Raw genomic sequence first — 27,847 nt, forward strand, 5'->3', positions numbered from 1 at the left:
CCCGCCCCGTTCCTCCTCCCCCCTTATTAAACTGTCTCTTTCTTCAACACCCACAAGTTCTATCTGCTTCTGCCCTTCTGATTTTCTTCCCTGTCCTACTGGTGAGGCCAGTGAGTTAGTGACTAGGTGGGGGCTTAGCTGCTGGCTTGGGTGGACCCACTACAGTAAGTTAAAAGTTTTCAGCTGTATAAAGCTTTTTACCATGCTGTATACTGAATTATGAAAGTGTCTTACTTGTATTAACTTAGTTTACTATACTTGTCAGTGCAAGATCAAAAAAGATGAACTTAAAACAAACTGGTAAACTAATGCCTAATTCAGGTGTAAGATTTAATTCTTCCCATTTTTTAAGATCTTTTTATTCAATGTTTCAAGTAATTCGTAGTTGAATTTTGACAACTAACATTCTACACACACACTTTCCCTTGTTTTTGTTCTTCAGCTGAACAATATTTTTTGACAGTCATTTAATGAAAGAACATGTTACAGTGAATTAGTCCATGCAAGACCTGATAAGATTTTAGTTGGAAGAGTGCATTCAAGTCTAGGATGGTAACTAAAAAATGTGGCAGACTTGTGGGGGAGACTGTCACCAGGGTGGCTTTATTGAAACCACAGATTGTGGTGTAAGTCAAATGTAGGAAAGCTGGTTTTTAATTGCATGTAACATTAGTTTGTATACATTTATAGAAAATTTGCTTCCTATTATATTAAAATTAGAATTTTAATAATTTTAATTGTAAAAACCATTAAAATACTGCACTGCAGCCAAATGTATGCTTTAGCCAAATGTGGTAGCATTTTATCTGACCAGAAGGGTAGCTTTTATGTGTGCTTATGCATGTGAATTTGATTAAAATATGCAACAATTTTTTATTTTTGAAGCAATTGTTTTCTTGTCAAACTTTTTAAATAGTAATTTTTTTAAAACTACCTCATATTAATTAATCTATGGCTATAGCTAATGGAAAAAAACAAACCTGCTCTCATTTGCTGTATCCTTCAGGATTTTAGAGTTGATAGATATTCTGCCCTGTTTTTTTTTTTTTTCCTAGCTGTAAATAAATTGGCCACAGTTATTAAGAAAATACTGTTTCTGTCTATGTGAATTGAGTCACTGCTGTCAAGGCTAAGCTAATGTTAAAATAGATGCTAAGAATGTAGGTTTTATTTTTCAGTAGAGTAATAGTTCATGTATGTACTGAAGTGTAGATTAAGTCACTTACTGTATTTTTTAAAAAATTAGACACATTTCATGTAGACATTTCAAATGTAGCTGACTGACGGAAATATGAATGTTAATGTATATAAATGTAAATACTTATCTTCTTTGCAGTCTTTATCAACTCCAGTTTATTTTCTGATCTTGAGCTCAACTGTTGCAATTAAGAAAATGTGTATCTAGACATAAGAGTTATAAATAAGTAAATAATGTATTTCCAGCTATTTTGTATATTTGATGTACATATAAAATATTGTACACTTGTTTTATGCATTTATGTAAATATAATGTAACCAACCATATTCAATAAATGGATTTGTTAATTTTCACGAAAATCAACCTTTTATCCATTCCTATGTTCTGAAGGTGCAAAAACCTCAAATTAACCCACAGGAACAGCATATTGAAACCAGGCATCACATGGAATAAGTACAATTTTTCTTCATATGAAGTTAGTGTGGTCTATGGTAGTGGGCACATCTGCTCTTCTGCAGAACCAAGCCTGCCTGTCTCTAGCACAGAGAAATGTTTCATTCCTGAAATCACTCTCTCAAGTTAGACCACAAGCAGCCTTCCTTACTGTATAGTTCATTGGAGGAAAAAATTTTCATTTCTTTCTTAATTTTACCAGTTCAGATAGATGCTGAACCAGAGGTGCTTTGGGTATTATGGGAGACTGTTTAATCAGCTTCATTTTTTTGAAATGTTTTTCCGATCCCTGAAGGTGTTGGAAAAAAACAAGAGTTACAGGAAGCTCTTCCATTTTGCTTTTTGGGTGTATAGTTGTGGAGTCGAGTGGTCAATATAACAGGGTACAGTTTTCTTCCCTTCTCTATTGAGAGCTTTTCTCCTTATAAATCAGACATATGACAGATGGAGTTTGTTTTAGGCTGTGTTAATCTAGGTTTATAAGAAGCTCAGAATGGAATTATGTCATTTTGGAGACAGAGGCAGATGTTTACAGACTTTTTTAGTGAAAACAAACCTCTTCTATATTGAAACAAAAGCTGAGTTTTATGTGGTAGGATATAAGTGTTGATTTGTTGCTTATATACATGTGCATACATTTACAGAACTTTTTTTTTCTTCTAGGATCCTTCTGTTACACAAGTGACAAGAAATGTTCCTCCAGGGCTAGATGAGTACAATCCTTTCTCTGATTCAAGAACAGTAAGCACATTTATTTCTTAATCATGCACTTAATCTTTTTAGGTGATATTTCTGAGGTACTGTTTTCAGAGTTTCGGACTGATGTAAAATACGTGATAAGTTGCTAGAGGTAATGGAAGATGTGTAAGGATGGATAGTCTCTAGAGGATTCAGCGGGTAGGTTGACTGAAGGGAGCTTTGACCTATTAAGGAAGAGTGGTTCTCTGAAAGGAGGCCAAAACAGAACTGAGTTTTCCCCCGTTCAATAAGACTTTTGGTAGTCTGTCCATATGCTTTTCTGAATTTTACTTGCTTTAAAGCTTCTGAGTGTGGCACGCTTCCCCAGTGTCTTGCTTTTGATTTGCATTTCACTTAATTAAAGTGCTGCTTAGAGTAAGGAAACGTTGTGTTTCAGTAACAGTACACAGGCTATGAGTAGTTGTGCTGTAATAAAAGCAGTAATTTATGTCCAAGAAACAGTTGCTTTTTGCCTCTAATCTGTATAGTTATAATTTACCTTGTGCTTATTTTCACCCATGGCAGTGAAAATACAATGAATGGGGCAGTAAGTTCATACTGTAACACCATTTTTTAGTCATTACTTTTAATAGTGAAAATCTTGTGCGAGATTAGCAAAATATATGGATAATTACTGTCTGTCAGTACAATTTATAAACATTCAAATACTGTATTCTTCAAATACAGGCTTTTTTCCTATGGCAAATCTAATAGTGTTGATAGGGATTGTTGGTATTTGGGTTTTTGTATTGCACCAGTAAGGTTTCATACAGTGCTAAAAAGCTAGACTGGAAGAAGATTGTTTTTGAGTATGTCTTGGATCAGCTGTTTTAAAGCAGAGCATTTAGAACTAGCAACAATATTAAATATTGTTTTCATTGATATTAAATCCAAATCTTTTTTCTCCTAACTCACAATATCACAAATTATGTTTCAATCTTTCTGAAGCTTGAAGAATTTCAAAATTGCTTTGTATTGACTATAAGTTATAAAGACAGTAGGTCTTGTTTAAAAAAAATAATACAAAGCTACTCTAACTTTATTACATATGTACTTATTTTAACATGCAGCTCTGTGGGAGAAGGAAAATTGAACTATATGGCTAAGGTTATCTGGCCTTGAACAGTCAGCTGTGCATGTATTAAAAAAATCTAATTGCGTGTTACAGATGTCACTTGCATAGAAAATTGGGAGGATGGAGAAAGTCTTTAAATCAGTGTTCAGATCTACTGAATACGTGCTATATTCGTGCAGTGTGATTCAATTGATAGTCTACAGGATGTTACAAAATTAATAAAAACTGAATTTGCTGAATTGAATGAGCAGATCATTCAAGTCAGTTCTCTTTCTGTAGTGGAAAAGAACTTTCACAGGTTTTTTTGCATAAAGCAAGACTGAAAGTATAAAGTATATATTCAGCTACAAGTGCGGTAATAATCAACCTTTAGATGATACTTCCCTGTACTCTCTGTAAATTGTGGATGCTGAATATGTAACTATTTAATCTATAATAATGTGCTTTTGTAGAAATGTGCTTAGGTACCTGAGGGTATGCTCACAATTCCATGTGCTCACCTCTCTTTTCTTCCAGCTTTGTGTGTAAGAGAAGGGCTTACAATGTGTGTACAAATAAATGTGTATCACAGGAGTAAGAGAAGAGACAGTGGAAGTGAATGACTTTAAAGATTAGATAAACAGGTAGAAGCAGGGTCTGTGAATTTTAGATTTGAGGTATAACAATGTCTGTCAGAGAAGGGGTAGAAATTACTCTGCATTTTGTGTGCTACTCAAAGGAAAAACATCCAAATAGTTTCTGAGGGCTTTGATTTGCTGCTGTTCTTTTTTCTTCCTTTGTTGGGAAGCTGAGTCATCTTGAACAGTTTTGTGCAGGTTTCTGCATTTGAAAACCATAATGGCAGGCACTAGTGAGTGGAAAGTATACAGCCTGGTGGTAGCAAAATATGTCCTGGAGATTTCTGTGCTGTTTAGTTTGAGAATTGCTGTAAGACTTAAAATTATGGTTTTTTTCACTATGAGGGAAACTGTCTAGTTGCAGTTTTTAAGGAAGCTAAGAATGATATGCTTCAATTAGAAATCCAAATTTCTAGTGGTAAGATGGTATCTAGCAGTCTGTAGCATTAACGCAGCTTTCTCCCTTCCCTCCAAATTCAAGTTAATAAAGCTTGGTGGACTGCAAAAATAGTTCTCCATTGCAAATCCAGACAGGGATGTTTCTTCTTGAAAGTGACTTCAAACTCTGAATTCATTAGCTTAGTTTAGTTCTGTTCTCCCTTTGCCAACGGAGGTACTTCATATCAGTTCTTTCTTGATTATCAGGATAGGACAGGAGGAAAAAAAGCCATATTATCCTTTTTCTCAGTATTCCTTATTCTAAATTTTTCTTTTAATATATTCAGTGCTTTTTCTTGGTCAGTTTATATCCCTCACTTCACAGTGGGAAATTTGGTAGTAGAATAACATGTAAGATACAATGAGGAAAGTGAATGGACATAGGAGATTTTGGGTCTGAAGTGTCACCACCTTAGTACCTAATTGAGAAATTTTTATATTTTCTTTTTGCTTCTTATCAAATTTCAAAGCTTGTCTTATTTTTGATAGTTACATACAGTGCTTGCAAATCCGTCTCCATGTCAGGATGTAAGGAACTTACTGTATGCTAGCTAGTATTCCAGTAAATACTTTTACTGGATTATTTTTTTTGCAGCTTTTTTTATGAAGCTAGCTTAATTCTTAATTGACCTAACTGCAGAGATGGTAATTAGAGCAAACCTGTGCTTACTCTATATTTGGAAATTGGTGTGAGACATTAGCTTCTGGAATTTTGCTTTGTATTGCCTTTTTAATAACTGTACAAAGAACTGTCTGCCTTAGTGTTTGGTCTACCAAGCTAATAAGTGATTATTTATTTGACTTCTATTGAGTGTGTTTTAATTGCATGTATGAAGCAACACTTGTTTTGAGTACTGTGTTTTCATTAAGGCTTAGTATGCATAACCTCTGTTCTCCCTGCTTCTTGTTTGTTTGCTTTGCATGCATTTATATTGAACTTCTGTTTTTCCAGTGACTGCTGAATAGTGGAAAATATATTTTTAGGAAAAAAGATGACATTAAGTGGTTTCTGACAAAATGTTATCACAAATTACTTCTTTCTTTTGCTGTCCCTGTACCCCTCCTTTACTACCTACGTCTGTCCAATAATAGATAATATATGTCAGCTGAATAAGTCCATGGAGTTCTCCAGATCTGCTACACAATGCTAGATCTTGAAGATAAACCTAATGTAACTTCAGTACCTCTTGCTTCTAGGAAATTCCCAAATTTTACAGCTGTTTTGGGAGAATCCCGAAGTGTACGGCTGTGTTTTGCAGATTTTTTTGGGTTTTGGGTTTCTTGGGGTTTTTTTGGTAGCTGAATGATTTTCTAAGGCAGCTGGATACTTCTTTTTGTTTCACCTTAAGTAGCTGGGAGGTGGGGGGGTTGCTTCTCAGCTTTGGAGTATAAAAATGAGTACTTAGTCTGATAGGAAGACTTAGTGCAACCTGAGTTTAAAATGGTTGCATGCTGGTCAGTTTTTAAGAGTAACTCTTAAGAGGCTAGGAACAGGCAGTTCCAAAATGTCGGAAGTCAAGTAAGCGGGAAAGAAGGCTGACTTGGATGAGCAGGGATCTTCTAGAACTTAAGTGGAAAAGGGAAGCGTACAGACATTGGAAGCAAGGACAGGCAACGTGAGAGGACCACAGAACTGCTGTTCTCCACTGTAGGAAGGAAATCTGTATGGCCAGAGCTTGATTAGAGTTTAAGCTGGCCAGCACTGTAAAGGACAACAGGAAAGGCTTTTCAAAATACATTAACAGCAAAAGGAGTATCAGGGATTACACTGGCCCATTGCTTGATGTCGTGGTTTTGCCTTAGCTGGCAACATAGAACCATAAGGGGAGAATCAGAAGAAAAAGGCAAAACTCATGGGTTGAGATAAAGACAGTTTAACAGAGCAGTGAAGGAAAAAGGAAAACGACAATAATACTGATAGAGGAATATACAAAATGTGATTAATGTACCACTGCTTACTGACTGGAACCAGAAGCCCAGCAATTTCTGCTCCCTCCCTGCTATATACTGGGCATGGCCTTGCATGGTATCAAATACCTGTTTGGTTAGTTTTGGGTCAGCCTGCCCCTACTGCCTTGTGAAAATTAACCCTATACCTGCCAGAACCAGGCCGCTTGATAAGGTTGGTCACTTCACAAATGGGGATGTAGACTTAATGCCTTCTTTGAACTGATGACAGGACCAGGGGGGATGATAACTCCCAGCCAGCTCCAGAGTTGTTCGAGACTCGATGCTCCAGCTGGATACACATAAGTCTACGGGGCCTGATGAGATCCATCCCAGGATACTGAAAGAGCTGGCCAGTGTTATTATGGGACCTCTCTGCATTTTTTTTCAATGATTTTAGGACTCTGGAAAGGTACCAGTTGACTGGAAGCTGGCAAATGTTATCCCAATTTTCAAGAAGAGCAAGAAGGAAGACTGGTAATTACTGGGCTGTTAGTCTCACTTCAGTACCTGGTAAAGTTATGGAGAAGGTCATCTGGGAGTTACTGAAAAACACTTGAGACACAATCCAGTCATTGGTCATAGCCAGCATAGGTTCCTGAGGGGAAAGTCCTGCTTAACTAACTTAATTTCCTTTTATGACAAGGTCACAGGTGTAGTTGACCTGTAGATGTGGTGGTTTGTGATTTTAGCTCAATTTTAGGATCAGTGCTCTTCAGTGTTTCTATAAATTATCTGGGTGCAGATGCCTGTTGTGCATTGAATTGTGATCTTTGACTAATAACCTAGAAAAATAAAACACATTAAAGCAATATTGAACTTCCATCATTTGAGGTAGATTTGAGCAGTGACACTATGCTCCCCTGTGCACATGTTAGGAAGCTAAGTAATTATGAAAAAACAGTAGCATGGACAAAAAAGGAATGGCTTTTTCTGTACTAGAGGAAGAAACGCAATCTTTCAGCAGCTGGCTGTATCCTGTGAATACAGTAGTTGGAATGCAACTCTAGTTAGCCAGGTGATATAGGTCTTTGTTATGTAGAAAGCTCTGGAAGACATTACTAATAAATGGCATCGTGTTTCAGAATATGAATAGATCATTGTTAAATCCTGCAATTCTCTTAAACAGTAGCTGTCCTTACTCATGTCTGAAAAAAATTAAAATTCTATTTACTTTCTGCTGATCCCTAAAATTCCCTGTGTGTTTATGGCAACTAGTGCATTGTAAAAACAAGTAAGCAGAACACTGCATTGCAGAATATAGTTAACTTCTTTTTCCTAAAGGTTATAAATATTTCAGGCAGCCTATCAGATTTTCAGTTTATCAGTAACACTTCCTTTAAGACAACTAGATTGGTTCTTACAGAGTTAATGAAAAGATGTTTATTAGAATAGGAAACTGTTTTTCTATAATTGTCTCTTGTTTTCTTAGCCTCCTCCAGGAAATGTGAAAATGCCTAATGTACCCAGTACTCAGCCAGCAATAATGAAACCAACAGAAGAACCACCTGCTTACACACAAATTGCAAAGGTTTGTCTGTAACTTCTAGGCACTAAGTTCCTTTTAATTATAATTATTTAAGTACACTTCTGGAATAATGTCTTTTATAAATAAGCATTGCTTTCCTACAATTTATGAAAATTAATACTGCTTTTAAGTAATTGGTTCATGCATGAATTTGTGCAAAATATGCCAGTCTTCATCCATAACTGGAGATGCTTAATTATAGAAAACAGGCTTGAAATACTTATTTTGTATTTGTATGTGTTATCAATATCTAACAATGCTTGTTTTGTTCAGGAGCATGCCTTGGCCCAGGCAGAACTGCTGAAGCGTCAAGAAGAACTGGAAAGAAAAGCAGCTGAACTAGATCGCAGAGAAAGGGAAATGCAGAGTCTCAATCAGCAGGGGGGTATGCATGAAAAAAAAACTTATTTAAATTCTTTAAATTTTCTTAGAAATTGGTTTAGTTTTACAGTGAAATTGTGAAACAGATCTAAGAGGGGGTTTTATAATCTCTTGAGGAAGAGAAAGTTTATGTTCCTTGAGACAGTACATACAGCGAACAAAACTGGACTGCCCGGTGCAGATTTTCACTGGAAAAATTTTAATTGTGGCCTCTGTTACATGTTACTCTCTGCTATGAGCTGTTTTTATTATACTTTAGTATCTAAGTAATACTATTGAATAGAAATGGAGCATTTTCAGAAGTAATAGAAGTAACTTCGTAAGTAACATCTCTTTGATTTCTCTTCTGTTAGTATTTATATCTGTAGACCTTTTCTATTTTGAAACATTTTCTTATCTTTTGCTGTTACAGAGATAATATTCTATGCAAGATTTTCAAGAAGAGCAAGAAGGAAGACTGGTAATTACTGGGCTGTTAGTCTCACTTCAGTACCTGGTAAAGTTATGGAGAAGGTCATCTGGGAGTTACTGAAAAACACTTGAGACACAATCCAGTCATTGGTCATAGCCAGCATAGGTTCCTGAGGGGAAAGTCCTGCTTAACTAACTTAATTTCCTTTTATGACAAGGTCACAGGTGTAGTTGACCTGTAGATGTGGTGGTTTGTGATTTTAGCTCAATTTTAGGATCAGTGCTCTTCAGTGTTTCTATAAATTATCTGGGTGCAGATGCCTGTTGTGCATTGAATTGTGATCTTTGACTAATAACCTAGAAAAATAAAACACATTAAAGCAATATTGAACTTCCATCATTTGAGGTAGATTTGAGCAGTGACACTATGCTCCCCTGTGCACATGTTAGGAAGCTAAGTAATTATGAAAAAACAGTAGCATGGACAAAAAAGGAATGGCTTTTTCTGTACTAGAGGAAGAAACGCAATCTTTCAGCAGCTGGCTGTATCCTGTGAATACAGTAGTTGGAATGCAACTCTAGTTAGCCAGGTGATATAGGTCTTTGTTATGTAGAAAGCTCTGGAAGACATTACTAATAAATGGCATCGTGTTTCAGAATATGAATAGATCATTGTTAAATCCTGCAATTCTCTTAAACAGTAGCTGTCCTTACTCATGTCTGAAAAAAATTAAAATTCTATTTACTTTCTGCTGATCCCTAAAATTCCCTGTGTGTTTATGGCAACTAGTGCATTGTAAAAACAAGTAAGCAGAACACTGCATTGCAGAATATAGTTAACTTCTTTTTCCTAAAGGTTATAAATATTTCAGGCAGCCTATCAGATTTTCAGTTTATCAGTAACACTTCCTTTAAGACAACTAGATTGGTTCTTACAGAGTTAATGAAAAGATGTTTATTAGAATAGGAAACTGTTTTTCTATAATTGTCTCTTGTTTTCTTAGCCTCCTCCAGGAAATGTGAAAATGCCTAATGTACCCAGTACTCAGCCAGCAATAATGAAACCAACAGAAGAACCACCTGCTTACACACAAATTGCAAAGGTTTGTCTGTAACTTCTAGGCACTAAGTTCCTTTTAATTATAATTATTTAAGTACACTTCTGGAATAATGTCTTTTATAAATAAGCATTGCTTTCCTACAATTTATGAAAATTAATACTGCTTTTAAGTAATTGGTTCATGCATGAATTTGTGCAAAATATGCCAGTCTTCATCCATAACTGGAGATGCTTAATTATAGAAAACAGGCTTGAAATACTTATTTTGTATTTGTATGTGTTATCAATATCTAACAATGCTTGTTTTGTTCAGGAGCATGCCTTGGCCCAGGCAGAACTGCTGAAGCGTCAAGAAGAACTGGAAAGAAAAGCAGCTGAACTAGATCGCAGAGAAAGGGAAATGCAGAGTCTCAATCAGCAGGGGGGTATGCATGAAAAAAAAACTTATTTAAATTCTTTAAATTTTCTTAGAAATTGGTTTAGTTTTACAGTGAAATTGTGAAACAGATCTAAGAGGGGGTTTTATAATCTCTTGAGGAAGAGAAAGTTTATGTTCCTTGAGACAGTACATACAGCGAACAAAACTGGACTGCCCGGTGCAGATTTTCACTGGAAAAATTTTAATTGTGGCCTCTGTTACATGTTACTCTCTGCTATGAGCTGTTTTTATTATACTTTAGTATCTAAGTAATACTATTGAATAGAAATGGAGCATTTTCAGAAGTAATAGAAGTAACTTCGTAAGTAACATCTCTTTGATTTCTCTTCTGTTAGTATTTATATCTGTAGACCTTTTCTATTTTGAAACATTTTCTTATCTTTTGCTGTTACAGAGATAATATTCTATGCAAGTAGCAGATCTATTCTATTATTAATCTTGTATTCATTTTTCGTACGACAGTTTGGAACCTATGGTCAAGATCAGTATCTCATTTTACCACAAACTCTGTGCTGTGCAAAACCATTAGCTTTTGTACAGTCCTTTCACAAGTGACAAGATTTAGATCCTCTTAACTGAAGATACTTTGATAGAAGTAGATCTGTGGGAATATTCCTTTTCCAAAGGAAAAACTTCAGATTGAAGTTAGGAAAAAAACCCAAACTAAACACAAAACACTGTGTGCAAGGTTGACTTTGTGGAGTGTTCTCACTTGGAATTCTGACTGTTTCTTTTCCACATGTGTTAGGTTTTTTTGGATATGCAGTGGTACAATTCCAGATTGCTTAATTGCTTAGTAATTCAAATTCTCAGGGAATTTTATGGAATGGAATGTTTTCAGTTGGAAGGAACCTACAGTGATCATCTAGTCCAACTGCCTGACGACTTCAGGGCTGACCAAAAGTTAAAGCATGTTATTAATGGCGTTGTCCAAATGCCTCTTAAACAGTGGCAGGCCTGGGGCATTGACCACCTCTCTAGGAAGCTTGTTCTAGTGGTTGACTACCCTCTTGGTAAAGATATGCTTCCTCATGTCCAGTCTAAACCTCCCCTGGTGCTGCTTTGAACCATTCCCACGTGTCCTGTCACTGGATCCTACGGAGAGGAGCTCATCACCTCCCTTTCTACTTCCCCTCCTCAGGGAGGTGGAGAGTTCAGTCATATGCCAGTCATACGCTAGGATCTCTGAATGGGAATTGCTGTTCTTCTTCTAAGGAGCAGAATCATGGTGATACTGTCCCTTCATTAAACCGCTTTTATTTTCTCAGTATTTGTTCTTTCCAATCTTTCTATTAAATCTCTGTATCTGTTCCCCCGGATAATGATTTTTTTTTGGTTCTTACTTCATTTCCTTCTCTGTGTATTGTCCTTGATCTAATTTCGCAAACTTATATTGTGATGGTCTGGATTGATTACTTTTCTCTTCCAGGCTTTAGGGACAGTTTTGTTCATCTGTATCTTAGGAAACATAACTGTGATACCCCATGCATGTTTCAGGATATTTACGAAATGGTTATTTGTTATTAGGTTGCAGTACACATCAAAGTACTTGAAGCATCCATGAGGAATCTAAATGATTCTTTAGGAATGCTGAAATAGAAGAGAGAGCCCTTAAAGCTTTATAGAAGATACTTTTTTTTACCAAAAGGCTGTGTAAAAGGTTCTTCAGATCAGGAATTGTATGTTGTGACTGAGGAGAAAAACTTTCTTTTCCTTTTGATTTTTTTTTTGTTTTGTTTTGTTGTTAAATTTTGCAGTCATTTGAACTCCTTTGAAAACACTGTAGAGTTTTCTTGATCAGAGGAGTCTTTTGCAATACTCTAGCTATATGCTTTCAATTTAAGATGCTGGCTGCACATCTAGGACACTGTCATATACAATTGACTACAGTGGAAAGGTCCTCAAGCTGGTAGGTCAGCTCAGATTGATGCCTTCGATCTTCTCTGCTCAGGTCCTGTACAGCAATTGCATTTGAGCTAATTGAAGTGTGCTGCTTCCTATTTTAGCTAGTTCATTTGGCTTGCCAGAAAATCCCTTTCTGTGCTTGCATTAAGCTAGCTTGAACCTGCATTCCCAGTGTAGGCATGCCATTGAAGTTATATTAATAGATCTAGAGCTGGTAACTTGTGTTGAATGTAGTAACTCTGAGTTATCTCTTTGTGTATCAAAGTACTCATGCTCCAAGACTGTATCCAAAGTGTATTTAGAAACAGACCATTTTGGTTTTGATCTCAAATCATCTCGCCAAGCTGTCTTTCAGTCTTAGTTGAAAATTTTGAAACCTGTACCACAGGAGTGGGAAAGCGCATGAAATACAATTTTTAAATAATAACTTGAATTATTATAAGATACCCGAATTTTTCCATAACTCTGTCTTGAAACTATCAGTTCTGAGAGAAATAACTGTGTACTGTGGAATGAAGATTTGAATTACTCTCAGATGTTTTTCACATATGAAATCCCAAAGTTGTTTTTAATATGGATGGGAGTGTTACTTGATTACCTTCTCTGTGCTCCCTCTGCCAATCCCCTGCTCTAAAAGGCTTGGTAAAAATTTCAGTGGGAGAGGCAAAACCATAACAGATACTCGGTGCTTTGGACCTGCTTGGGCAGAACTGACAGCTTCATCTTGTTTGGGTGGGGAAACAAATAAGAAGATATGCAAGTATGTAGGCTTTGCAAGTTTTCTTATCACATGAAATGCTAGTATAGACATGGCTGAAATTAGAAATTGCAAGCAAAACCTGGTCAGAATTTCAAATAAAGGTACCTTTAGGTTAATTAGTTCAGCTAATTCTAGTTCAGCTCCACTTCTGGAACATGGTAATTGATCTATCTCTTGCGTCCAGAATTTTAAATGCTATGGTAAAGGTTTGTTACAGTTCTTATCTCCGTTAAATTTCTGAGCCTGTGGTTGATATGTCTTGTGTTTGGCAGAATGTATTCTCAAGCCAGTGAGTAGATCAGCATACAGCGAATGAAGTGTCTTGATTCTCTCTCCTTTGTGGTGTCCTCACTCTGTCACACAACTATATCAAAATACAATGTAACAAAAGTAGTTTAGACCATTTCAGTAGTTGCCTTTCTTGAGGCTTATGGGCTTTTAGGTAAGGTTTTGACTGCAAACTATATTGGAAAGTAGTTTGATCTGTTAGAGATAGCCTGGTGTTAAAAATAATAGGATTCTGAGAATGCACAATGCTATTCAGTCCCCAGTCTCTGTGTTCAACAAAGTCTTTGAGTATGGTGGAACTTGAGGTAGATGTGCATTTAAAAGTCAAGGAACTCTGCCCGAATCTGCTTGTTTTGTGAAGACTTCTCTTTTCTTGTTACTTTATAGGAATTATCAGATACCTCCTTAGTCTTTTACATAGATAAAATACTGTACTTTCCTTGATCTGTCTGCACTTCGCTGTATTTTATTTCTGAAGTTTATTTTCAGTATTGTCTGAAGGTTTCTGATAAAACTTTTGCGTTTTGGTTGCCCAAGTTATCCATATGCTTGTGAAACACATGCATAAAACAATTTGAACAAGTGCAAGTGTCTATCTCTTTCTAGTATACAGAGATGAAAACTGTATTATGAAGCACCTTTTTTTTTTTCCCCTGTTTTGCAGGTAGAAAAAATAACTGGCCACCTCTTCCTGAGAATTTTCCAGTAGGTCCTTGTTTCTACCAGGACTTCTCTGTAGACATTCCTGTAGAATTCCAGAAGACAGTAAAGATTATGTACTATTTGTGGATGTGTAAGTATTTTTTTTTTTTAAAGAAGAAACCAAAGTGCCTATTCAAACTTGATGATGAATGCCCGCTGCTTTGGCTTTTGCAACCTCTGTAATGAGAAATTGTTTTAAATCAAGAAGTCAAATGTTGAAGGGAAATCTTTTCATTAGCTTCAATTTTAAAAGTACCAAACTATTTCATGAAAATTCTGTGGGAAAAAAAAGGAGGAGGATTATCCTAAGGCAGTTTGGTTCTAATATATTGCAGCTTTCTGGTTTAAGTATCTCTGGTTTTGTAAAATGGGCTTTGACCCTTTATTAACTTAGAAATAACTTTACTGTTCTTAAAGTCAGCTTATATATTAAGAAATATCATTCACAGTCATTGTTAATAGATTTGTGAGTCTAAGAAGAATAACATCCCTTTGCGTTAATATACATAGTTTAATATAGTTTTTAGTCCTTATACTTAATATGGTATTGGTCTATTAAAAAAAATAGTGTAAAGTAAATGAGCTGAAGAATCACACCACGTTAAAACTACCCTTTGCCCACCAAGAATGCTCTACACCATCTGTGTGGGATCAATTTTGCCCTCATTCAGGTGCTGTGTTTTGACTGAGAAATGCTGGATGAACCAAATGTACAAATCCCACAACATTTGTTTCGTCTGCCTTGTCCAGTGTGATGAGAGACTAATAATTGCTCTGAGACTGAGGAAATTCCAAAGATTTAGGCACCTTGATGCCTTAAACATATTTATAGCATACTAAGGGAATGTGATTTTCAGAACTTCTGTATTTTTTTCAAGGCTTCAGATTTAGGTAGCAAATCTCCCTAATTTTACCTGTTAATCTGGTAATCTTATTACTGTGATTGAACAACTTAATTGAAACACATAAAATTAGTGATCAGCATTTAATCAAATGAATTCCCTTTCATTATAATCCACAGTTTTCTATATTCATTACTGGGTCATTAATCTTCAAATAAGCAACTAAATCCGCTGTGGAATGTGTGACTAGTCACTCTCATAAATCTTAAATATATGTCAGATTTATGTGTAATCTAAGATCAAGTGCTCCAAAATTTTAAGACAGTTACTAATTCTGGCTATTTGCAGGACTGAGTTCTGAAAGTGCCGCATGTTTCAAACTTCAGGTGAAGTTGGGTAGTGAGAATTGGAATATTAATGCTGGTTCTTTTTCCTTCTTATGACAATAAATAAAGGAAGCACTAACTATATACTATTTCAAGATGTATAGGAGTTGTATTTTTGTACCAAGATGACAGATTGTCTTCTAGGTAGACTGAGATTTTAACTGACCCCTATTCCTTTATCCTTCTTCAGCTCAAAATACTCTCTGATTTAGGCATCGCTCAGGAAGGAAGGAGAAGGGCATAATAAAGGAAAAGAAAAACAAAATCTATTTTGGGAAAAAAAAAAAAAAGATTGAGTACAGAATTCTGTGCCTAGTGCTGGCTGTTGAATCAGTCCTTTTGACTCTTCTTTCCCAGGATCCTATCTACATGGTTTGGCTCATTTTTCATTAGAAGCATTCATATGCTTCTTCAGTGGAGGCACTTATTACCATAGCAAACCAGCCTGCTTCTGCTTGCTGCTCCACCCTACATTTTATTTCCCCTTACAGAACTTCGTAGGTCTCGTAAGGCCTAGGGGTTCTGTCAGCATAATCACATTTGGATAAATCTAGTACTGTGTGCTCAGTACTTTGTAGAGTAGGTTAGTTTTCCTCTTCCTTTTTAGCAGCCCTAGGAACAAACCTTTCTGGTTCAGTTTTCTGTATGTTTCCAGGGTTAGTAGCAATTTGTATGTCCTTATTCTTTATGTATCTGAGGAAACTTCTTTATCTGTTTAAGATCTATACGCTCTTCATCTCATGAGAAAACAAGTCTGTATGCCTATTCCATGTATTCATCCATCTTTTCCTCTATTTTTATCAGAAATTAAGAGTTTTCTGATTCCTTGATGTGGTTTTATCTTCGTATGTATTTTTTTTGGTTTAGTTTTTTTTTTTTCCCTGGGGAGGGCTTTTTTATTTTTTTTGACTGAGTGCTCCCATGCTTTGTGTACTACAGCAATGGCTTCTGCCAGCTGCCAGTGGAGCTTTTCTGTTCTTCTTGGTTTTGTGACTATTGTTGTTTTAGCAGCTTGCAGATAGAATGACAGTTTTCTGGCTTTTTAACAATGAGGACTACTCTTTAGATCTTCCAGTGTTGTTAGTAGTGAAGCATCGCATGTCCCTTGACCTGCATCTAACGCCAAAAAGTTTTGGTTCAAAAGCCTGTGTTTTCCAGATACTTTTCCCCATAGGCTGCTAGCATGTACAAAATGAGCAATACTGATTTTCAAAGAATATTTCTTATTTCAAGTTACAAACTGAAGAGCTGTTTAATCTCATGGAAAGCTTTTGTGGCATTTGGGTTTGCTACTTCACATAGGTTGTGAATGTTTCCATTTTCTATGAACAAGACAAGTTTTTGGTTTTCAAGACCAATGACTTAAACTGTAGATTCCAGTAGAAAAGTAATGCCCTCAAGTGCCAACTTTTATGGCATTTTTTCTGTTCAGGAGAGTTAAATCTCATCCATCCTTGTGTCTGAGGATACTATCAATACTACATATATCAGTCTGTGTTCATGTTTGTTCTGTCTGTTCCTGAGAACCTCCAAGGATGGACACTTCATAAAGTCCCTCTAAGCCTGTTCTAGTGTCTTGCTGTCTTTTATTATTACAAGATGTTTCCAAGTATATAACTTAATCCTCCCTTCCAGTGTTTGATCTTCCCTTTTCAGTCCACTGTTGTTATGGAGAACACATTTATGCCCATTAGTCATCTCTTTTTGGCTAAATTAGCATAGTTTCTTCAGCCTTTCTTTGTAGGTTATGTTTTCTAGAGGTCTGATTGTTTGTTGCTGACTCACAGATTCACTGCTTGGTCCGCACCATATTATTATGGTTATTTTAGTGTGTAGCATCAAGAATTTTGCAATGTGGACTGTGTCCAGTATTTTAGCTGAAGTCCGATTGTACTGTCTAGAGAGAAAAAACACCATCACATTTTTGATAGCATGTGCTTATGTTATGTGCTGATCCAAGCCTGCTTTAGAATACATTCTTTCCTATGGAAAATACTTCTTTTGTTTGTAAGGTGTGTTTGCACATGTCTTACCCACCCCCTCACGAAAAAGAGCAGAACAGAAAAGGATCAAAAGCCTACACTCGATTTTAAGCCACTCTGTGCTCTGAGGTTGTGTGTGATCAGACTTCACCAGCTTTGCTCTCACTCCTCAGTTGCTTGTGACTTCAACACCCTCCTTTTTGTAGGCATTGCATTCCCCTTGAGACAGTCTGTTATAGGGTGACAGTCCAGCCGATTCCTGAGGAGAACAGCAGTCTTTTGTTATGTCTCCTAGAGAGGACCTTGGTTTCTTGAGAATACCATCAATAAAACATTACTGAAATGAAACTTACTGCAAAAATCCATTTTCATGCAGTCCCAGGTGGGACTGCAAAATAATCATCTTGATAATGTAGATGCCAAGGAGCATCAGTGCAACCTATGGTCTTTATCTACAATTTCAAATATACTTTCAGGCATTATCTATACTTTTTATTGCTGCTGTTCATTTTTGGTTTTTTTCAGACACTTTTTCAAACACTAATGGATGATAAAGTGTAGCTAATTAAGACAGGGAAGGTATATCTGAGTGGGATTCTTTTGTACAAGGAAGTTTAATAAAAATGAACTAGAGTCTGAATCATAGAATTGTTTAGGTTGGAAGGGACCTTAAAGAGCATCTAGTTCCACTCCCCCCTCCATGGACAGTGACACCTCCCACTAGACCAGGTTGCTCAAAGCCCCATCCAGCCTGGCCTTGAACCCCTCCAGGGATGGGGCAGCCACAACTTCTCTGGGCAACCTGTTCCAGTGCCTCACCACCCTCACAGTAAAAAATTTCTTCCTGATACCTAATCTAAATCTACCCTCTTTCAGTTTAAAACTGTTACCCCATATCCTATCACTTCACTCCCTGATAGAGTCCCTCCCCATCTTTCCTGTAGGCTCCTTTTAGGTACTGGAAGGCTGCTGTAAGGTCTCCCTGGAGCTTTCTCTTCTCCAGGCTGAATAGCCCCAACTCTCTCAGTCTGTCTTCATAGGAGAGGTGCTCCAGCCATCTGATCATCTTGGTGGCCCTCCTCTGGACTCGCTTCAGCCGGTCCATGTCCTTCTTATGGTTGGGGGCCCCAGACCTGGACACAATACTCCAGGTGGGGTCTCACCAGAGTGGAGCAGAGGGGCAGAATCACCTCCCTTGACATGTTGCCCATGCTTCTTTTTCATGCAGCCCAGGATGCAGTTGGCTTTCTGGGCTGCAGGAGCACACTGCCTGCTTGCTTGAGCTTCTCATCCACCAGCACGCCCAAGTCCTCCTCTTCAGGGCTGCTCCCAAGCTATTCTCCATCCAACCTGTATTTGTGCTTGGGAGCACACTGCCTGCTTGCTTGAGCTTCTCATCCACCAGCACGCCCAAGTCCTCCTCTTCAGGGCTGCTCCCAAGCTATTCTCCATCCAACCTGTATTTGTGCTTGGGATAACCCTAACTCATGTGCAGGACCTTGCACTTGGCCTTGTTGGACTTCATGAAATTCACACGGGCCACCTCTCAATCTTGTTCAGGTCCCTCTGGATGGCATCCCTTCACTCCAGCATATGAACCACTCCTTACAGCTCAGTGTCATTGGCAAACTTGCTGAGGGTGCACTCAATCCCACTGTCCATGTCACTGACAAAGATGTTAAACAGCACTGGTCCCAGTACCGACCCCTGAGGAACGTCACTTGTCACTGCTCTCCACTTGGACACTGAGCTGTTGATCGCAACCCTTTGAGTGCGGCTATCCAGCCAATTCCTTATCCACTGGGTGCTGCATCTGTCAAATCCATGTCTCTCCGATTTAGAAACAAGGATGCTGTTCAGGACAGTGTCAAATGCTTTGCAGAAGTCCAGGGAGATGATGTCCGTTGCTCTTCTCTTACCTGCCAACACTGTAGCCCTATTGTAGAAGGTCACCAAATTTCTCAGGTACGATTTGCCTCTAGTGAAGCTGTGTTGGCTGTCACCAGTCACCTCCTTATTTTCCATGTGCCTTAGCAGAGTTTCCAGGAGGAACTGCTCCATGATCTTCCCAGGCATAGAGGTGAGACTGAGTAGCCTGTAGTGCCCTGGGTCTTGCTTTTTTCCCTTTTTAAAAATGGATGTTACATTTCGCCTTTTCCAGTCAGTGGGAACTTCACTGGACTGCCGTGACTTCTCAAATGTGATGGATAGTGGTATAGCAATTTCATTTGCCAGTTCTGCAAGGACCCGCGGATGCATCTCATCAGGTCTCACAGATTTCTGCACCTTCAGGTTCCTCAGATGGTCTCAAATCTGATCTTCTACTTTTCCTGGTTCTCCCAGTCTCTGCCTTTGCTTTCTGCAACGGGCAGTGTGGCTAGAGCATTTGCTAGTGAAGTCTGAGGCAAAAAGTCATGCCTTGTCCGTGTCCCAGGTGACCAGGTCTCCTGGCCCAGGTTTTCTTCCAGACAGGGTCCACATTTTCCCTAGTCTTCCTTTATCACTGACATTCCAATAGAAGCTTTTCTTCTTGCCCTTGAAGTCTTTGGCCAGATTTAATTCTGTCTGGGCTTTAACTTTCCTAACTGATCCCTGGCTGCTTGGACAATTTCTCTGTCTTCCTCCAAGGCTACCTGTCCTTGCTTCCACCCTCTGTAGGCTTCCTTTTTCCTGTTTGAGTTTGTCCAGGAGCTCCCTATTCATCCATGCAGGCCTCCTTGTGTTTTTTGCCTGACTTCCTCTTTGTTGCAGTGTATTACTCCTGAGCTTGGAGGAGGTGATCTTTGAATATTAACTAGATTCCTTGGGCCCCTCTTCCCTCCAGGGCTTTATTCCACAGTACTTTGCCAGGCAGATCCCTGAAGAGACCAAAGTCTGCTGTCCTGAAGTCCAGGATAGTGAGTTTAGTGTGTGCCTTCCTCACCGCCCTAAGGATCGTGAACTCTACCATCTCATGGTCACTGCAGCCAAGGCTTCCCTTGAGCTTCACATTCTAGACCAGCCCCTGCTTTTTGGTGAGAACCAAGTCCAGCGTGGCACCTCTCCTTGTTGGTTCCTCTATCACTTGGAGAAGGAAGTTATCATTGATGCATTCTAGGAACCTCCTGGCTTGCTTATGCCCTGCTGTGTTGTCCCTCCAACAGATACCAGGGTGGTTGAAGTCACCAGTAAGAACCAGGGCTTGTGAATGTGGGGCTGCTCCTATCTGTGTACAGAGGGCCTCATCCACTCAGTCTTCCTGGTCAGGTGACCCCTAGCAGACCCCCCCACTGCAACATCATCTGTCCCTGCCCTCCCTTTAATCCTCCATCTTCTCCTCCAGCTTCTCATCAGAATTCCATGCACTCCAATGACCAACTGGTCACTGACATAGAGGGCAACGCCCCCTCTTCATCTTCCCTGCCTGTCCTTCCTGATGAGGCTGTATGCTTCCATTCCAACAGTCCAGTCACAGGGGCCATCCCACCATGTCTCCGTGGTGCCAGTAAGATCGTAGCCCTGCAGGGACATGCACGTCTCTTAACTCCTTTTATTTATTCCCCATGCCATGTGCATTTGCACAGAGATATGTAAGTTGGGCCCCTGATGAGGCTGCCTTTCTGGCTGGTACTCCTTTGTGCTGCACTCTAGGTGCTGTCCTCCTGACCTGTGATCCTTTATTATGGGTCCTATGAATTATTTTCCTGTGAGTATTGATTAAACTAATGTAATTTCCCACTGTTCCACAGCTTAACCAGGAGGCTTTCTTACATCAATTCACATCGAGTGCTGTGTTGGTATAGCTATGAAGTTATTGTCAGACAGACATTGTATGTTGCAGGCTTCTGCCAAAGACTTAGGTCATTTCAGCCCTCAGGTGGTCATCATCTTCTAATAGCTTGTATCGTGGTTTAATTTGAAGAGGTAAATAGGTGGAAGGTACTTAAAACCATTAGGCTGAACATAAACACACCTGTCTGTTCGTATAGCCGCAGAGCTTATCTGCATCACTTAGTGGGGCTGTTGGCTCAAAGAACAAAAGCTTTTCTGTACCTTGCAGCAAGCAGAGAGAAGGGCAAGTGGAGAGAAGAGGAGAATGTCAGCTAAGTCCCAAGTCTTCATCAGTAGCTTGCTAATACTCCATTTTTACAGCTGAGGTTCTCCATGACAGTAGTGAAGTAGACCCCCAGTGTTGCTGGCTTTACGGTATCAGTATCAGTAGGGGGTGTGAGGTTTCAACGCTCTTCTGCACTGGTAGTATTCTTTCAAAACTTGTCCTGTTACTGTAGTTGCAATTACAAAAAGTATTAATTTTGAGAAAGTTCAAAATCCCCCAGAATGTGGAAGTTTCTTGTTATCTAGAGGGTCCACTGTTGACTAAAACCAGAAAGATTAACCCTTAGTAAGCTTTCTCAGATTTACCAAAGGAAGCAGGAATTCAGATTTGTATCTTGTATTGTACTTTATGAGGCATACACACACAAATCGTGAAATGAGTTGCTTTGCTGACTTCTTGAAACAGTGCCAAGATATGTAGGTGCATTAAATGCTTTCTATTTAAAAGTACAAAGTTTTCTGTTTCTGGTGACTCTTAGAGGAAAATATGGTTTGTTTGAGGGAAGTGTTTTAAGTTTCATCAGCTTTTCATCCAATGATGTGGGCATTTTTTCTTTAAGATTTTTTTTCTCACTAAGTTTATATAGTGCTTATTTAAGTATTAGTTAAGAGGGCAGCAGAGAGTTTGAGTCTTTTTTAGGATCTTTATTATCTTTTATTAACTTTACCTTCCAGTAGGACTAAAATGTTTCTCTGAACTTAAAAAAAACCCACAAAAACAAACATTGCTGCTGAACAATGACAGAAATTCATGTTCATTTATGTCTGGCAGAACTAATTTCTGTGCCAGATCGCATGAAGTAGTTGTAATCTTTCTTAACACTACCATATTTTTTCTATTCTCAGAACAAAATGTGTTTGAAAGAAACTGTGAAGTTGTACTGCCAGTGCATTTTCTTTAGCAGAAATTCAGTAGTTAGCCTGTAATAAGGTCTGCCAATCAGAAAATGCTAGTATGGAGCTAAGCATAGAGTATCAAAAAGACAGATGTTTAAGACCAATGTTATAAGAAATATTTGAATATGCAGTATGTGTTAAAGCATCTAGAATAGCTTCTTGCAGGTACTGTTTTACTGAGAAATATTTTTACTAAGTGGGCTTTTTTTGGCTTTATTACATGGAAGACAAAGAGCTTTTCATTGAAAGATTTTTTTTTGAAAATTTTTGTTTTCAAATTAGAATGTGTACAGTACTAAATTTGTAATGCATTTTGTATCATAAGCTTTCTCAAAAAATATTCACTAGTCTGTTAAATATACATATCCAGTTATTACTGCAGAAAAAATATTAATTATTGCAGCTGTAGAAATATCTTCTTTCATTATTGAAGATTGAAAATTTTTTATTTTTATGACAGGATTTTTCCTTCACCATATGCCTGACAGTACTTGAATTTTCACATTCAGTACTTTCACTTGTGAATGACAGGATTTACCTGAAAGTTAGAAAACTGTATAGAAGTCACCTTATTTCTGAGGGTATTGATTTACTGTTAGCATGCTGATGTTTTGTTTAAAAATGCCCACTTTAGCTATTATTTTAACAGTTGTAATCACTTATTGTATAAATGTAACTTAAGACTATTTTGCTTTTGCTTCTACAGTCCATACAGTGACACTGTTTCTTAATATCTTCGGATGTTTGGCCTGGTTCTACGTTGATGCTACGCGAGGGGTTGATTTTGGTTTGAGTATTCTCTGGTTCTTGCTTTTTACCCCTTGTTCTTTTGTCTGCTGGTACAGACCACTCTATGGAGCTTTCAGGTAACAACTTTAGCTTGACTTAGGGTATTTAAAAACTTGTCAAAATGACTTAACGTTCCAGAATTTGCTTGATTATCATTATGATAGTCCTTTAACAGGCTTTCATTAGAAACAAATAGTATGTTTGCCATTAGTTCAGTTGTTGCATTTGAAACATATATGGCAATAGTTAGGAATATCGTGGAATATTTTCTGAAGTATTTATAGCTGCTACCATTGACAAAACTTTTGTAGGAAATACTAAATGTATTTGTGTTGGGATGATAACTGTTCAAAGGAGAATTCTTATTACATCTTTATCCCTTCACACCAAAATGTGCGGGGAAAAACAAGTTAGTTGTGAAAATTGGCATGTAGATACTCTAAATCCTGTAGTCTTACAGTATAGTCTTGGGATTTTTTTTTTTTTTTTTTTTTGGGTGGTCAGGCACTGGAATGGCCTGCCCAAGGGGGTGGTGGAGTCACCATCCTTGGAGTTATTTAAGAAACGTATAGACGTGTTACTTCAGGGCATGCTCTAGTGCCCGAGATTATTGGTTTGTGTCTGTTTGTGGGTGGGGGTGGGGGTGTGGTGTGGTTTTGGTTTTTGTTTTTTTAAATTTAGGTTTTGGTTTTTTTTTTTTTTTTTTTTTTTTACGTTGAAGTGATGCAGGGTATTATATTCTCAGTTAAAATGCACTAGTTCTTGTAGAGGAAGACTGATGGCCAGAAGCTGCAGTTGAGTGTAACCTTTAGACTAAATGAGATGTTTCTTTTTTGCTAACTGAAGACATATTGCTGTACCCACACATCTTTGAGCAATCATATAGTTTAACTTGCATTTGCTCTCTAGTAGATTGGTTTAGGTTTTGGGGTGTTTTTTTGTTGGTTGGTTGGTTTTTTTCACTTTCAGTCTTTGTCAGGCTGGCATTTTAGTAATTTAAACAGCAAATCTATTTTGTATACTTTGCTTTTAAGCCGCTTCTGTATTCTGGTCTGTGCTATGTTTCAGTTATTCCATATTAGATTTTATTTCCTTTTACAAGTAAAATATTTTCTACCCATCCTGCCAGCACTGAACTTGGGCTTGAACAGAATTCTGTTCTTCATGCATTGTAGCAAAACTTCTATGTATAGTGTAAGAGTGTGCTGAACAGACCACTAAGGAAGTGTCTTGCTGTTATTCTCACCTCTGTCAGAGGTGTGAAAGTGGCAGAAATACCAAATACATTAAAGAAGGAGCAGCTCTTTTAAACAAACACTCTGCAAAACCACAGAATTATTGCTACTTCAAGTCACTGTCATAAATGAAACGAATGGATAAATAAATAACTTTCACTCTAGTTAATACAGAAAAAAAATGTAGATTGGTACTACAGTATTTGCAAAAAGTCACTAATTTCCTGGTTGCTTTAATCTTTTTTCCTCCCTCTTTCAGGAGTGACAGTTCATTCAGGTTCTTTGTGTTCTTCTTTGTATATATCTGTCAGTTTGCTGTACACGTACTTCAAGCTGCAGGATTTCAAAGATGGGGAAACTGGTGAGTATTCTGTTTGTTGTAGCATTGTACAATCTGTAAGACAAACACTAATATTTGATATTGCAACTGCAATGCACTCTGTGTTTTTTCCAAAAAAAAAAATAAATTCTTGTGCTCACTGGACTTGTTACATTTAGCACTCAAAACGATCTTTGGAGTGCTCTTAACTAGGAAAAGTGGGTGAAACACATCCCAAGAGGCTAAGGTACTTCTGTTATTAGGGTGGTCAAAGTGTTATCCTTCAGTGTAAATCACTTTGAACTATTCTTTTATACATTACATCCTCTGTTTTGGTGGTGTGTGGAGATGTTTGCTCTATATTTAAGATAAAGGCATAAGCAAAACTTGAGAAAACAAAAGTAAGTTGGACGGTAATAATATACCGTTTGCATATTATTTTGTATCATTACTTATTTCTAATTACATCAATATACTTACAACTTATTAAGGAAATCTATGGCTAAAATTTGAAAAATGAGTCAATGTATTTGGGTGAATATAGTGGTGTATATTTGAAAAGCTTATTTGTCTGAGTTGGCTCCTTATTTGTAATAGTTCATTTTTTCTTGTTGATGCTTGTAAATATATAAGCTTTTACATGAATCTTTTATGTATATTAGCTTTTATTTGAGTTTTCGAGGTCTAATACTTAAATTTTACAAGGAGAAGCTATTGGGGTCAGTCACCATCCTTGGGAAGTAAACTAACAAGCTTGAACTAACTACAAGCACAGCTGCTGTAGCCAGCGTGGAGAGCTGTGATCAGGGCTTTTTGCTGCTAACCTCAAAGCATACGTAAGGCAGACAAAACAGCATTGCTTTAGCACTGTAGTGTAAGGAAAGATTCTGTTTTATTATTTTTGCTTTCAAATCCACAGTTTTGCTTTTTCATAGATACATGGATTGACTTGAACAAAATAAAAAAGTATTTTAGGGGGCCAGCTCTCCAAGTATGTAGTGTGCGCTTTTAAGGATATCTGGGGAAGGGGTATGAAAAAAACATCAGAAAATGCTAATTATCAGAAAATTATCATAAATAATTGTCAGAAAATGCTAATTCCAGTTTAAATTTTGGAGTTTCGTGATCGCATCCAGTTAGACCTAGGGGATATCAAAGCAATGTGAAACCGGTAGAGGAAAGTTTTAAGGTTTTTCAGGTTTACAGATTTATTTTCTTTATTTTTCTTTATTTTATTTTCCTTTAGGCTTTTTGTGATTGCAAGTTTGATATTGTATTTTTCTGGGCAAATGAGCAAATGTTTGAAGTAGATACTGGTACAACAGCCTTTTCTACTAGTTAATCGGGTAGTGCATCTGCTTCAAAAAACTATCATATTAACCTCAAAGGAGAAAGCATCGCTGTGTGGGTACAGTTAAATGAGTCTTTCCACATAGAAGCTCTGCATGTAAACCATGGTTTTGGTTTATAGTTAAAGAAGTTAGAAGAGATATTTTTAGGGACATTTTTTCTTCCACAAAATCACGTAGTCTTAAATCAGTTTGAAATGACAGCATGACCAAAAAAAATATCAAAACCCAAAAGTTGATGTGCAGCTCTGTAATTTCTTCACAGTTCTTCTCATGGATAATCATCTTTACTACAATTTTTTGTATAGTTTCACTGCATGCATGAGGAAAAATGGAAACTAAGCTCTAAAAGCTTGTTGTAGAACTGATATATGCATATGAAAAATTGCCATGACTGTTCCTTCACAAATGTTTACAGCTGATCAGAACCATGAAGTGTATAAAACTTCCCTTGGTACCTGTGGTTGAATGGTTCAAGTGCTGTGTTAGTGAAGTTTGTCTTTTTTCTTTCAGTGGGTGGATTTCATCTCTTACTGGTCTTAACAAGAGTATTCCTGTTGGCATTATGATGATAATCATAGCTGCGCTTTTCACAGCATCTGCTGTCATTTCATTAGTTATGTTCAAAAAGGTATGTTACATGTTATTCCCTTTCTCTGTTTCCTATACTTGACCTGATTTTGCTTTCCTGCATGAGAGAGGTGCTTTCTCACAAAGTAATGGGGATTAAATTGCATTCCTGGGGTTGTGCCCTACATATTAATAACTCTACTTTTTTGATTATACTGTTACAAAATGCTGTTTGTACAATACACATATTTTCTGCAAACTAAAAAGGGGAAGGATAGCTCTGAATAAGAGAAATTGGGAGGTAGCCCACAACAAAAGGGTAGGTGAATGCACTGGACACGATGATTGTACCTGTAGATACCAGGTTGTAATTTTCAAATCTGTGGTGATTCACCAGGCAAAGTGAAGTGTGATTCAAATGATTGCAAAGTTTCAGCTCTTAGCAAATTCATTCCTGTTCATACCAATAGAAGAAGGGGATGCCTGGCACCTCAGAAAAGGATTTTTTATTTCTCTGTCTATATCATTTTAACATTTTATTGTCGCTTAATGATTGCATAACATGAAAGCTCAAAGAAAGATGCTTATTTCTCTTGGTTCCTTTTTGTGTATTTCTAGAAGACGTAATTTTAGATACTAATGTGCTAGTAAGTTTTTGTTGTTGTTTAGGATAAATGTAACTGAGAATTTTGATGATGGTATGCTGGCAATTCTGATAACTCAGCCTCAGTAACACCCAAACTTTTCTCGCCTATCTACAGTAAGCTAGAAATTTTAAGCATTGCCTGAAGATCTCCCTTCTCCTTTTTTCTGCACAAATACTCAGGTACAGGAGAAAGAAACAATCAAGAAAAATGTATAGTGGAGCATTTTTTTTACACTCTTCCTACCATATGCACCTGGATTCTTTTAAAAAAACCTGCATACCCACACGTGACCTGGTATATATTTATGAATGAGAAGTAGTGACATTTATAACAAAAACATTACAACATTAATTTTCCTGCTACACTTGAATGAAGAATTCTTTGCAATATTATTTGACAACTTTATTGTGACTTCATTGAATATGAGTCAGAAATAGCATTTTAACTTTAATACTCACGTAATTGGAAGTTACCAATTGGATTTAGGTTTTTTGTTGTACTAGAGATTATACACCATATTGTTTAGAGTATCTGTAAGTCATATTGTTTAAAACCTGTTTACTATGCAGAACTATTGGTCATCACGCTAGTTTAGTGGTTACATAATCTGCATTATTAGGACATTTTATACTTTTTAAGGTTCAGTCATACCTTTGCTTGTTCTTGTAACAGTATCAATCAGAGAAATTAATTTTAAAAATAAAAATTGATGTAGAAAAAAGTTCACCAAAATGTTATTAACACAGTGGATTCAAAACTACTTTGGGGGGCTTGTTTCCTGCTGGTTTGTTGTTTT

General features: G+C 37.3%; 1 protein-coding gene across 2 annotated transcripts in view; it reads left to right on the plus strand.

Moving 5' to 3' along the window:
• The first annotated feature begins 2,262 nt into the window (after positions 1-2,262).
• The window catches only part of SCAMP1 (secretory carrier membrane protein 1), a 29,383-nt gene continuing 3,798 nt past the window's right edge, over positions 2,263-27,847 (plus strand). Inside the window, exons 1-7 of one of the 2 annotated variants that reach the window (XM_014965025.1) lie at positions 2,263-2,392; positions 7,899-7,997; positions 8,268-8,379; positions 13,903-14,031; positions 22,849-23,008; positions 24,426-24,527; positions 26,348-26,465. In XM_014965025.1, the coding sequence (XP_014820511.1) occupies positions 7,920-7,997; positions 8,268-8,379; positions 13,903-14,031; positions 22,849-23,008; positions 24,426-24,527; positions 26,348-26,465 (699 nt within the window). In that variant the 5' untranslated portion in view covers positions 2,263-2,392; positions 7,899-7,919. Of the gene's footprint in view, positions 2,393-7,898; positions 7,998-8,267; positions 8,380-9,795; positions 9,890-10,159; positions 10,272-13,902; positions 14,032-22,848; positions 23,009-24,425; positions 24,528-26,347; positions 26,466-27,847 lie in introns of those variants that run through there. The other variant, XM_014965024.1, reaches the window with a different exon arrangement.

The sequence above is a fragment of the Calidris pugnax genome, unplaced genomic scaffold (assembly GCF_001431845.1).
Source record: "Calidris pugnax isolate Ruff unplaced genomic scaffold, ASM143184v1 scaffold273, whole genome shotgun sequence".
Taxonomy (NCBI): domain Eukaryota; kingdom Metazoa; phylum Chordata; class Aves; order Charadriiformes; family Scolopacidae; genus Calidris; species Calidris pugnax.